Source organism: Mastomys coucha, unplaced genomic scaffold (genome assembly GCF_008632895.1).
Source record: "Mastomys coucha isolate ucsf_1 unplaced genomic scaffold, UCSF_Mcou_1 pScaffold14, whole genome shotgun sequence".
Taxonomy (NCBI): domain Eukaryota; kingdom Metazoa; phylum Chordata; class Mammalia; order Rodentia; family Muridae; genus Mastomys; species Mastomys coucha.
Window position 1 is genome coordinate 47,404,093 of NW_022196896.1, and position 13,848 is coordinate 47,417,940.

Consider the following 13,848-nt stretch of genomic DNA (forward strand, 5'->3'; position numbering starts at 1 on the left):
ACTTGGGAGCATGCCTTTGGGGAATTATTCTTGATCAGTGATTGTATGTGTTCTGAGTGATAAAAGAAAACAAACGGGAGGTCATGAAGAATAAGCCAGTAAGGCATTCTTCTATGGCCTCTGCTAGATCTTGCCTTGCCTTTTCTCAACAATGTATTGTGATCTGGAATTTAGACCAAATAACCCCCCTCCTCTATGTTCCCTTAGTTCACTGTTTTATCACAACAACAGAGATGTAAACAAGAAACGCCCCAGGCTTGACATTTCACCTTTTAGAGTCTCAGCTTCTGTAAAGATGATGTGTAAGTTATTCCAAAAGCTTTGTTCAGTCGGCAACCCTTACAATAAACCTGTGATATTCTGAGTCTTAAAATGTGCACTCAGCACACAAATGACTTCTGTGAATTCAAGCAGAGTCATATATACCCCTGCCTCAAGTAGTGATTAAAGCAAAGGAGTTAATGTTCCTAGACACTGTTACTAACTGTATTCTTCCACACTTGCAGTAACTCAGTTTCCTGTGTGTGAAATTTTTTTGAATACTTTATTTTTTAGTGTTGATTGCTGTTTTGTCTGCATGTGTGTCTGTGTGCTCAGGTTGGATCCCATGAAACAGGAGTAACAGACAGTTGTGAGCTCCACTGTGGGTGTTGGAAGTTGAACTCAGGTTCTTTGAAAGAGCAGCCAGTACTCTTATCTGCTGAACCATCTCTCCAGCCCAAAACTAGAGTTCCAAAGCTTTTAAGGGTCACACAACAGAGAATTTGAATCAGTTAATCAAGAGTAGTCTGAGCTCTTCCTGTGGGTGGAATAAGTGTAATATATACTCAGTTGAAGCATCATTTTATAAACCACTCAGAAATACCTGCATAGGAGTAGCACTGACATTCTGACAATCCTGCAACCAACACCATCACAGTCTGCTCACAGCCTGTGCATTACACTGTCAACAATTACAGAATTTACTTGGTTTGCTCACAGACTTTTGTATAAATTCTCTAAGGATGTACAGACAATTGCAACTCTTTTTGGACTCAGTTTCTTCTGACTCTGTGGTTTGAGCTTGGTGTTTTAACAAAATGTTTATAACACACATTTCACTGGACTTAATAACAATACAGGAAGCAACATTAGAATTATTGCCATCACTCTTCAGAGTAAAGGTCAATTTTCTCAGTCTGACAGAGAAAAGATAGTAATTATCTTTGTATGAGTGTATGCTGCCACCTAGTGGCTCTCTTATAGGATTATTCTTCCCGTTGGCTTAGCATCCAAAACATATTTTAATTGTTTCCGTTTTTCAAATAAGGAAGATTACTTTTTGATATGTGTGTCTAACCAAGGAATTGTAAAGAACAAAATTACTTTCTGTATACAATAATACTTGTCAATAGAGAGGCCTTTCTAGAAATAGTTATTTGTTCATCTGGTAGAAAGGAGTTAGGAAATTATCTTAATATAATTAAGATCAAAGTTCCTGGGGATCCCCAGCTTGATTGAAGGATTTAGAATTTAAAAAGAGATCATGTACTTGAGACTCCTTGAAATGGATACAATTGTAGTGCAAATTTAAATAAACTAGGTACTTGTAGTAGCTATAAGAATGAATTTTCTGGAGCTCACCATGTAGCCTGGGTTGGATTTGAACACCCAGTGATCCTCTAGCTCAGCCTGGGAATCTATCTGAATACTGTGATTCTAGATATAAATCACTATGGCTAGCTCAAGACCATTTATTAACAGTAGCACCAACATGGATACCTTTGACAACTGATGGTTTTAAAAGAGTTTATGAAATAATAGTATTAATTTTTACAGTGGTCCAGAGATAATTTTTTTTAGAAACTACATTTCTTTTTCTCTTGTTGCTTCCTTTCCATCATTTCCAAGTGTGTACTGTCAATCATGATCACCATCTAGGGCAGTATTTCTCAACTATCCTAATGCTGTGACACTTTAGTACAGATCCTATTGTGGTGACAGCTAACCATAAAATCACTGATTCTACTTCATAAGAGTTATTTTGCTACTGTTATAAACCATAATGCATATCTACTATGTGTCTCCCAAAGGGGCTGAGACCTATAGGTTGAAAACTCCTGCTCTAAGGCCTGCATCATTATCTGAACTTCATCCTTCTTGACTGTCCAAGATCCCTAAATTTTTCTTGTGATAGAAGCCATCAGTTTTTGCACTGCCAAGGCCAGATCCCTAAATTTCTATGGAATTCAATGAAATTTACTACTACGTTTTTTCAATAACTGTCAAGTTTTTTTAGCTATGAATTTGGACAGCCTGATTTTCAAATACATTTCACACATCTGAAGGCACCCAACATTAATTTGGGGCTGAGTCAGAATTGTTGTTCTGTGATGTACGTGAGAGAATTTTTTACATCCTCTTAGACTCAGTTTCTTCTACTGTTATGACATAGATTTGTTGTGATGACCAAACAACTGGCATAGTGACAGTACATAGGACTAAATAACAATATAGGAAAGGCCTCCAATATCCCTTGCTTCTCCACTAATGCTGTGCTTTAGACTTACCAGTTTCAGCATGTTCTTTGCTTGCGGGGACACTTTTCTCCTGAAGGCATTATGTGTATTGACGATTTCCTCTTGTGGTTCAGTTTGTGATTCCGTGATCAGTTTATTATAGAGAGCTCTATCCAGTTTGAGAGGCTACCAGAAAATTATTAATTCATGTCACTTCTATGAAGTGGCCCTTGTCACATGAAGTCTATTACATATAGACATTTAGGCAATGTAAAATTTGAAGTTACAGTGAAAAAACAATTATGTTTAGTATTTAGGAATTATTAATATTCAATTTTTAAGGATTTCTACATTTTTCTGTTGAAAACAGTACACAAATTATACTGTTCTTAGAAATTTTCAAATTTATAATTCATATTTAGAGTCAAGTAGAAGTTTTTGTTATTGGACAATAGGAATCACAAAGGCCATAGTTTGACATCTCTTGTTCATGGAATGACTCTATGCCTTAGCTCATTCTCTATACATATAGCTGTTGAAAGCAATGCCTGTACTCCACAAATGAACAATGCATACTTGACTCCTTTTCAAAGTGTGTGTGTGTATGTATGTGTGTGTGCATGTGTGTGTAAGAACAAAGATTAATAGTGTATTTTGAGCATTGACTAAGTGTTCTTTTCACCCTCCAGGTTTATATCTCTCTTATGTTTACATCTAAAAAACCCAGTGGGATTTAAAAACAAGTGGGTGCATTAAAAATTGTAAGTAAAATTCAAACTCCTATTGCAGCTTTGAATGTATGACTCATTTCTTAAAAATGTATACATTTTACTTTGTAATTCATTAAGAAATAATGCTTTCTAAAATAGTCTGTGTTTGCATTAGTTGACACACTGGGTCTTTTTATATGTGTTGTTTAAAACACAAATACTTCCTAAGGTTTCTTTTTATCCATTATCAAAAATAATGTGTAATTTGAATGGTGTATGTTTCTTCCTTAGCTACCACTGTTTTACTGAGATAAATTTAAAAATTGTCAGAATCCAGAATACTGCTTTGACCAAACAGAAGTCATTCAGGTCAAGAGAATGCATTCCCATGGAACCTCGCCAGACACCAACTCTTTTCCTGGGATCAAGATCACAAGCTGGTTTCTTCTGCCATTGCAATCAGCTCTAGTATATATTAAACAAAATTTGTAGGCTCATAAGAATGCACAAACCTCTGAGCATTTTATTTCAATGAAAAACATAACATTTGCCTCACTGATCATCTCCAAATATTTATAACCTTTATAATAAAACAATAAAGGAATGTCTATTTTTCTGAGATTGTTTCACTTACTTTTATGAAAATTGAATCTCGTATATGAATTCATCTTGTACACCCAGATTTCTTTAATCAATCCAGTGGTCTAATATCCACATATCTGCCTGGAAACCTATGACATCTTAGGTCCTTTTGATTTTTTTCTCTGAACTCTAGTAGTGCTCATAATTTCTTTTTTTTGTGTGTGTGTGTTCCAAACTTGGGTTGAATTATCATAGACTACCACATCACAAAGGCACATGTGGGTTTCTAACTACCCACTTTTCTTTCCCTTTTTAATACAGCCTATACTTTATGTTACCTCTAGTTTTGGTGGTGAGATGTCCTTCCATGAAAAGAAGTGAAACAAGCAGAGAATCAAAGGGAAATTTGAAGAAATCTTCCATAAAGCTTGATAGTCTATATTTAGCTTTCTAGAGGATCACTGAGACATGGACATTGTGGTATACTGATACCAATCCATCACTTCAGTAGCTGATGACAATAATCTTTCGACAATAATATTATGTTATTTTTTTTTCCACTGTGAACATCTCCCTGTGGCTCATGAAAAACAATATGCACACACACACACACACACCACACACACACACACACACACTCACGCACACAGTCTAGTTCTACAAAAAAAATCTGTTGACATTGTCATTATATCACTAGATGAAGTAAATTAAGGTCCATATAGTTTTTCATGCCTTATCCTGGTTGCTAATGCTTAATTGTCATTCAGTGGTCACAAACTGTAAGACACTATACCTACTTTACCACTGAAGATCTTGGTTTTGTTCTATGAATATTGAAGTCATCATCATTAACACTATCATCATCACCATCATTATCTTATTTTGTAATCCCAGGGATTGAATTCTGGACATCATACAAACAATTCAAATGTTATAGTACTGAGCTATATTGCTAGCTCAAAGGTTTTATTTTTATGAGCAATCAGATTCAGGCATCATACATTGATTCCATGGCTGAGTCTCTCACACATCTTTGTACCTTTCAATTTCATATTTAATTTTGATTTATAGCATTCTTTTTTTTAAAGAATTATTTATTTATTTATTTATAGATTTATTTAATGTGGGTACACTGCAGCTGTCTTCAGACATACCAGATGAGGGCATCAGATCTCATTACAGATGGCCGTGAGCCACCATGTGGTTGCTGAGAATTGAACTCAGAACCTCTGGAAGAGCAGTCAGTACCCTTAAATGTTAAGCCATCTCTCCAACCCCCGATTTTTAGCATTCTTAAAATCAAAAAGAATATACCTTAGTTGAAGACATGGTTATGTGGGAGGAAAAGTAACAATAACATTATTTGTCTATTTTCTTCTATCTGGTTATGAAAACACATGAGTAAATTGTAAAGAAATTCTTATCTATGCTTTTAATATTTCTCTTCCTCCATCCCTTCTCTTCTGTATCACATCCTTTGCTAGCCTCCCTTCCTTTATTTATTTATTTTTCTTATCATTTTTAAAAGGCATAGACTTGGGCCCAATGAGATAAAGTGAAAGTTGAACTTTAACCCTCATAAAATTCTTCTAAACTTGAACGTTCACTTAGGCCTTCTGTTCTTTGGTTTCATTCTTGGTTCTGCTGTACTAAGAATAGAAATTGTTTGGGCTAAAGAAATTGCTCAGTGGTTAAGAGCAATTGTTGCTCTTCCAGATATTCTGAATTAAATTCCCAGGAACCACATTGTGCACAACCATCTGTAGAGGGATCCAATGACCTCTTCTCATGTGTCTGCAGATAGCTACAGGTGTAATCATATACATAAAATAAATAAATGAATATTTTTATAAAACAGAATGAGACTTGTTTAGCTGCATCATTATATGAAGTATGTGAATAACTGATATACCCTTCCCCTCCCTCTATATTTCATCAAAGTGTTGTTGGGTACTCATAAAGAAAATATAGTTATGTAACATATAATCTTTACATACTCTGATAGTCACAGCAGGAACAAAAACATCAACAAACAGTAACAAGATGAGCTTCATTGCCGTACCTGAAAAATATAAGTAACAGAATTTTAGATTATTCTTATAGTGTAAAAACTATTTTCTAAGAAACATTGAACTACTTTTACATTGTTTGATTTTTGTTATAGGGACATTAAAATAAAGTTCAATATTATGTCTTAGCTAAGGGGACTCATAAAATAACATTCAGTTGATTTAAATAATATGGACACAAAATGTAAATTCTTTAATCTCCGGAGTCTGGATATACACAGCTGTGTGTTAATAGGGAATTGAAGTAGCAAATGGCATTTAGGTTTCTCGCCAAGTGATTAAAGCTAAGAGAGATTATATTCTACATTTTCTTCATTCATTTAAGTTAATCCCAAAGGTGCCTAATTGTAAATAAAAAAGTCAAGAGACAACATCTGTAGCATATGAGATAGACTCCATCAGCCAGGTATTATTTCAAAGAGTACACAGAAGGCACGTGATCCTATTACTACTCATGTATGTGTGTGATTTAAAGATATTTTGTACATTTCCATTACTTGGATAAGAATAATTGTCTTTTTGTTGTAACAAAATGAGAACTAATGGATCTTTATTCTTATTTAATACAGTTAATCAATTCTAAGACACTAATGTGACACTTTTTCTGACAACCTATTATGTGTGTTACTATAAACCTACTAGTTACCTTTTATGGAAATTTCTAATATTGAAAGGCAACCTAATCAGTTTGTGAAGAATTGAATAATAAACAGGAGTACTTATACTTGTTTCCATACGCACATGGTTGTCCTGTCATTGCTTTCAGATGTCCCATGTCCTCTGGAAAAAAATATATATAACATGAAGGATGTAGCATTTCTATTCCTTTTTCATCAACTCCACTCTCTACAGCCCCATTTTCTCCAGTGCTTCCCACATTCTCACAATCAACCACATGCAATATTTATCACACATAACTGGATCTGGATACTGGACAAGAGAAAGGCCAGTAACAACTAGCTCAGAACATTTCCCACAGCATTGCCCAGACCAGGACAGAGAGACAATTCAACAGAGCTGCCAAGAAGAAAACAACATTCAAGCCAGCCATTTGATTATCTTATAGTTATGTCCATCTCTGCTCCAACCAGCTGTTTCTTATCTATGTAATTCATTAGGTCAGTGAAGTAGGCCAACACTGTCTTATACTGTTTATCTCTTTCCTATTTCACTCTGTTACTCGCATTCTTGTTCTAGCTTGATCTAGCTAGGTTTGCTCCTCTCTGTCTCTGTCTCTGTCTCTGTCTCTGTCTCTGTCTCTCTCCCTCTCTCCCTCTCCCTCCCCCCCCCTCTCTCTCTCTCTCTCTTGCTGTCTCTCTCTCCCTCCCCTCTCTCTTCTGTCCTTTTGTTTCTTTTTCCTCTTTGCCCATTTTTCTTACTGTTATATATCCCCAAAGCCTAGAGACAGACTTGATTTGTGATATCTAAAACATCTTCTCCTCTTCCTAGTCTGTCATTAACTCAATCCCCCATGTATCCATCCTATTTTTCCCTTCTCTTATTCCTATCCCCATGTATACTCCCATACTCTACATCCATCTAACAATCTGATACTAACCACTATTGTCACCATGACTGTTTACCTACTCTTCTATTCTTTTCTAGTTATCACTGCAATAGTGAACATGATAATAGACATGAGGGCCTTTTATTCCTTAAATCAATCAGTACTTAATAAGTGCCTACTTCATGGTTACTAATGTCTGAATAGTAACTTGCTACAGACATTACCCAGCCAATATAGACAGAGTGGAGATAGAGCTGAGAGTTTAGAATATTAGTTGAGCAGATGACATCACCACAACCCTACTACAACCGAGAGTCTACTGAAAACTGCAAACATGTCTACTCAAATAATAGGAACAGCCTGCATCAAAATAAAGAGCCAAAATCTTTAACAGACCTCTAACCCAGGTGGGTAACACAGAATGCTACAATCTGCTAACTTACCTCATATCATGAATGTAAAGGCATATAATATACTATAAATTGTCTTCAGTTAATGATAAGGGGCAATGTTAGAAAACATATCTTACCACATAATGATTAACTGAAACATATGTATGTGCACATATTCATGTAAAACAATTTTAGATGCAAAGATAAGTCACAAATAGATGAAAAGTCTTTGTTTTATGTAGCATACATAAAGGACTGAACACTGTATTATATACCTGTGTCTTATTATCTGTGAACAATATACATAAATCACAAACAACTCCTGTCTGGCCTCTGATAAATGATCATGGGACCACTGGTTTCAGGTAGGATTATGGTTACTTTAGCAAATTGGTCTCATACCAAGAACTTTGGTTTAGCAAGGATTAGTTTGGCTGAACAGAAGTGAGGAGATCTCCTAAGAAAGAAATCTCAAATCCCAAGTCCTGCTTTGGCTTCAGGGCTTGTGGCCAGGTAGAATGTTACTACTCATATTAATGTTCCTTAAAGAATCGTAAGTACAAAGAACATAGGGGAATCACGTTAGGTTGCTTAAAGTTCAAGTAGCACTTAGAGTAATCAAGTTGAAATAAGAAGATACTATTTAATACCTAACCATCATGAAGGCATTAAGGATTTTAGAATGAAAATAGAATTCATATAATTGTGAGAAGATTGCTATTTGTCTAGATATGAGTATATGAGATTACAGATTGTGGATCTCTTTGGTAGTGCTGGTAGACACAACTCAAAATCAGAAGTCAAAGGCTATACTGAAGGGTTAGAAAGAGACTGTGGTTTCAGGTAGAATTAGAGGCTGACATCAGCAAAAATGCTGCTCTAAAGATAAGGATTAGACAGCATGAATCAGAAGCTGAATAAGACTTGGAGAAAAAATGATCTCAGAGAAGATGCCTTGCATGTCTAGTCTAAGTCTTGTTCACTAGATCACTGAGACATGATCTAATCCATGAACTGACCAGGGCAAAGCATCCAGAGTATCTTGCATGACTCTCCATTGAACTCTCCATTGACCACAGATTGCAAATCTGTAAACAAAGCTGACATTTTATCTGAGATGCTGAACTCAGTTATAACAGAAACAAAGGAGAATAAACTCAGCATTTCTTTTTCAACACACATACTTTGTCCAAAATGTGCAAGTTTTAGTCAACATTCTTTTTAAAAAATGGACAGTATCTGAACTTGAAAAATTGACCTCATAAACTTATTGTCCTAAATTTAAGCTTGGACAAATGGGCCATGAACAATTAAAAGTTAATATTTAGTGAGAGGAAAGATAGAGGGTGTGGGGAAAAGCTGAGGAGGATCAGGCAGAGTGCCCTGTGGCAGACCTTTGATCATACTTTCTCATCTGGGAATTGTTAGAACATGACCTCTCATTATCAACTAAAATGAGGCACAGGCTCTTCCTTGCCTTGACTGAATAACCGATAAAAATATACCTTACCAAAAGCCCATTCCCACATTTAATCTTTTCTTTGGCAAATACCTTAACTCTTACATTCAGCAGACTACAGGAAAGCAGTCAACGCACAGTGTTCCAGCTTGATCACTTTGTACATATGTGTACACCTGTATCAAGTGTACAACAACCCATACATACAGTGTTTCTAATATCCAAGTAGGTTCCCTATGTCCCATTGTGTCTACAGCCCCCAAATAAAACAGCATCCTGATCTTGGTGGCTATGCATTATTTTCATAAATACTTAACCTTTCTAGAGTTGATATATGTATATTTCAATGCTAGCTTCTCTGCTAATATGCCTACATGAATTATTAATGGTGCATATGAAGACTTTGCATTTATCAATAGCTATGTAGCAATCTACCATATAATATGTATCTAGGATAAAATGTATCCATTTTATCATTCAGAGATATTTTGGGATTTTTGTTGGGATTCTAGGAAAAGTTTATAGAAATATTTTATAGATATATCTTTTGGTACAAACTGCATGTTCCTTTTCTGAGGGTGAATTCTATAACTAGAGTAGAACTATTGGGCTATATAAGTGATTTTCTTTCCTTCAGTACATTTTTTTTTCAAGACAGGTTTTCTCTGTATAGACATGGCTGTTCTGGAACTCACTCTGTAGACCAACCTGACCTCGAACTCAGAAATCTGCCTGCCTCTGCCTCCCAAGTGCTGGAATTAAAGGCATGCTCTACCACAGCTCGGCTTCCTTTAGTACATTTTAACGAATGATTTTCCAGAGCAGTTCAATCCTTTTAAAAAACAATTTCTGCTTCCTATCCTCACCTTTTACTTGTTTTTGTTGCACATAACATTATTTCATTACAATGTTAACTTATATTTATCCTGTGACTAATAATACTGAGTATATTCTAATGTTTTATCAGACACTAGGTACCATCTTTTGTATAGTCTTTACTCAATATTCTCGTCTATTGTTACAATTACTTCATTATACTTTTCTTATTAATTTATATGAATTATCCATATGTTCTTGATAAGCTTTCAAAATGTATCAGCTTTCTATTAGCTTGTGGCTTATTTTTAAAATCCTTTTCTCATTTTTGTTAGTTCCTTGAAAAATCCATATTTACCTCCTTCACATCAACTACTTCCAGACCCATTCCTTTCTTTCCTTAACTACTCAACTTTGTGTATCATTTTTTTCTTTCTTTTTTTCTTTTTTCTTTTTTTTTTGTTTCTTTGTTTTTTTGTTTGTATTTTAACCCCATAAAGCACAATTTCTGCTGGCCATATATTCTTCAATATGGGATCTTGCATTAAAGTCTGATCAACCTACCAAGGATCATATCTTTAAAGAAAACTGACTGTTTTTTTTCCAGAAGACATCATTTGCCAGCTACAAGTGGAAATCCATGCAAATTTTCCGTCTTTGTGTTGGGATATTGTCTGTCTTGAAGTCGCTGCTAGAACCGATGTCTTATCTGTTATGTCACAGGCCCCATTTATACAATATCCCTGATGTATCCCGAAGACAATATTCTCATAGACAATATCCTTGATTCATATAATTATTTCACCCTCTTTCTCAGTAATCTCTGCCTTAGAAGGAGGGCATATGAAATAGCTGACCCATATCTGTATATCTCATTTAGCAAATGTTTTAAAAGTAGAGTTTTAGTTTTACTTACTAAATTCTGTTTGTGTGTCTCCGTGTACATGAATGTTTGATAATATCTTGTTATCTGAACAGACAAATTATGAAAGAATTTTTTTTCTGAACATTGATCCAAACTTTATAAAATATTGAAGAAAATTTTATACTTGAAAGCTTAAAGAGTTGTACTACTAAATATTAAAACTTACTATAATGCTAGGCATGGACAGCATTGGTGTCATAAACTGATCAAGAGAATATTATAGGATACAAATTTATACATATTATTATATGATTTAAGACAAAGGCTAACATGAAATTGAATAAAGAAAATTCAGTGGAATATTTAATACAAAAATAATGAATTTGAACTCTACTTCACATTTTAAACAAAAATTATGTTTTACACGCCATACATTTAATAGCAAATAATGCATTATTTAGAGCAGACTATACTTGTTTGTCCTAAATCCACACTTATTTTGATAATAACTCACTATATGAGTGTCTAGTAAAAAATTTTGAAATAAATAATCAGCTTTTTGCTTTCCCCTTTTAATTTTTGTATTACATTTACTTCATTATCTTCTGTGCTAAAATCCACTACAGAAATAAATATGTGCTCACAAACAGTATAGAATACGTACTAAGAGAACAGAAGAATGCCATACATGATGGGAAACATAAGTAGAACAAAAATACCATCACAAGAGGAATGAGAAAGGAGAAGGCACAGAGAATAGACAATACTGAGGAAAGGCGGGACATGTGTGATTTTTTTTTAACTTTTATTTCATTATGATGAGAAAAGTTACATGATTTCAATTTATCTGAATTTGTTAACATTTAAAAATGTATTTTAAGTAGATAGAATTAAATCACATTTTTGTTTCCCTTTTGTACCCCAACTCCTTTCAGATACCCCCTTCAATATCTACAATAACTTTTTTGTCAGATTCCTTAAAATGTATAAAGTATTATAACAATAAAAATAAGTATTATAAAAGTTGTTTGATATAGAACAACAATAGATTTAACAGTCTTATGTGGATGCTCATCTACAGCAATAGTGAAAATATATTTTTCTCAATATAAATTTTAAATAACTTCAAACATATTAACTGTATATTTCAAAATAATTCATCACTACTAGTATTTTTTAAATAAACACAAATATATAAAGTCATTTTCTTTCTTTGTTTTGTATTTAGTAGAGTTTAAAACCTTAGCTCTTACTGTGGTACAAGCCCAAAATAAAAACAATTTTCCAGAGTGACCGGAAGAGACATGTGTGATTTTTAAGATCTCGCACGAAGACACTGAAGCCTTGAAGATCTACAGAAAAAATTTGAACAGCTAAAAGTAGCCCTCCTCTCCCAAGACCACAATTTTTTCTATAGATTGCTTTTCTTATGTAAAGTAAAAGTTTTTATCCTAGTATCCACAAAAAGGTTCATGATTCCCCAAGATGTAAAATATGTGCAGGATTACGATGCTCCTCTGCTAACTGCTTATTTGACCACAGTTTCAAATATATTCAGATGAAATAAAATGTGTCCAGACTCCACTAACCCACAGTTGCATGTTTAACACTTCTAGTGGGGATTTGAGCTAGTCTACCCTCTCTGGAAGTCAGTATGGAGGGGTCTCAAAATCTAAAAATAGGTTCATCTTATGACACAACTGTACCACTCCTGAGTATTTACCCAAAGAGCTTCAAGTCAACATATTTCAGAGACGTTTTTAAACATGTGTTGATGTTTCTTCTATCTACACACATATAGATAGAACACTATATAATCAAATCCTTTTCAGCTAGAAAGAACATAGTCATGTTTTTCACATGGTAATGGAAGCAACATTAGATAATCCTGTTAAATGAATTAAAACAATCTCATAAGACAAGTGTTACACATTTTCTCTCTTTTGTGATTTCTCATATAACATAGGTACATAAAAATCATGTTTGGATACATGACAGACAAGTAGCAGTGAAACTGTCTATTGTGAAAAGAGATTAATTGAAGGGGAAAGGAGAGATAGGGAAGGGGAAGGAGGTATGAGGGAGAGGAATATACTTAAAATATATACATGTATAAAATGTAAAACTTAAGTAAAGATGTCCAAATTGGTGCTCTCTTATTCCAGTTGTTTATGAGAATGAATTCAGAAAGTGATATTATCTTGGACAGAATGTATTGGTCACATATCCTGCTAAGATTGCAGAAATGGTGGACCTTTTAGATTATGTCAACATTAATAAACTTTACATGTAATCAATTTTATAAAAATGCTGCCGAATTGTTATATGTGCATTTCTTTTACAATTAAATGGGCTGAAATATAATGTATAACTTACCCACATCCATGTAGCTCTCAAATTTGTGTGCTGATACGAACTTGGTCTTTGTACTGCATACTAATGAGGAAATGTCATTGCTCAGTGAGGCAGTCAGTACCTGAGGCGCTGCCTCAGTAGATCAAGGAAGAGCAGCAGATATACTTTATCACATTTTCACAACAAAACTATAGCACATAGATTTCAAGACAGGATCATGAACATATTTCTAGAACATATGACCTAGACAACTTTATCAGTGTTAAATTTTTGCACTAAGGACAAACTGTAAAACTTAGCTGCAGGATCCATGGAATCACAAAAGAATAGAAAGATTCCTGAAAGTCTCAGTAGTGGGAAAGAAAATGAAAATATTTTGTCAGTTTTATTTCATTCTCTAACTCAAAAATAAATATTTTTTAAGTATGTGTTCTCTGTGTGTGGTATAAATATGTATGTTTATGTGTCTATATACTTGTGTTCACATGTGTGTCCACTTAGATTTTTATGTGAGTAGAGGCCAGAGGTCAAGGGTCAATGAATGGAGAGTATCTTCCTTGATTGTTCCACAACTCATTTTTTTGAGATGAATTTT

General features: G+C 34.3%; 1 protein-coding gene across 1 annotated transcript in view; it reads right to left on the bottom strand.

Moving 5' to 3' along the window:
* The window catches only part of Crisp1 (cysteine rich secretory protein 1), a 28,277-nt gene extending 14,957 nt beyond the window's left edge, over positions 1–13,320 (bottom strand). Inside the window, exons 1-3 of the mRNA XM_031368803.1 lie at positions 13,275–13,320; positions 5,788–5,852; positions 2,550–2,684 (exon numbers count right to left, since the gene is read on the bottom strand). Coding sequence (XP_031224663.1) covers positions 2,550–2,684; positions 5,788–5,852; positions 13,275–13,284 — 210 coding nt within the window. The 5' untranslated portion in view covers positions 13,285–13,320. The remainder of the gene's footprint in view (positions 1–2,549; positions 2,685–5,787; positions 5,853–13,274) is intronic.
* Positions 13,321–13,848: the final 528 nt, after the last annotated feature.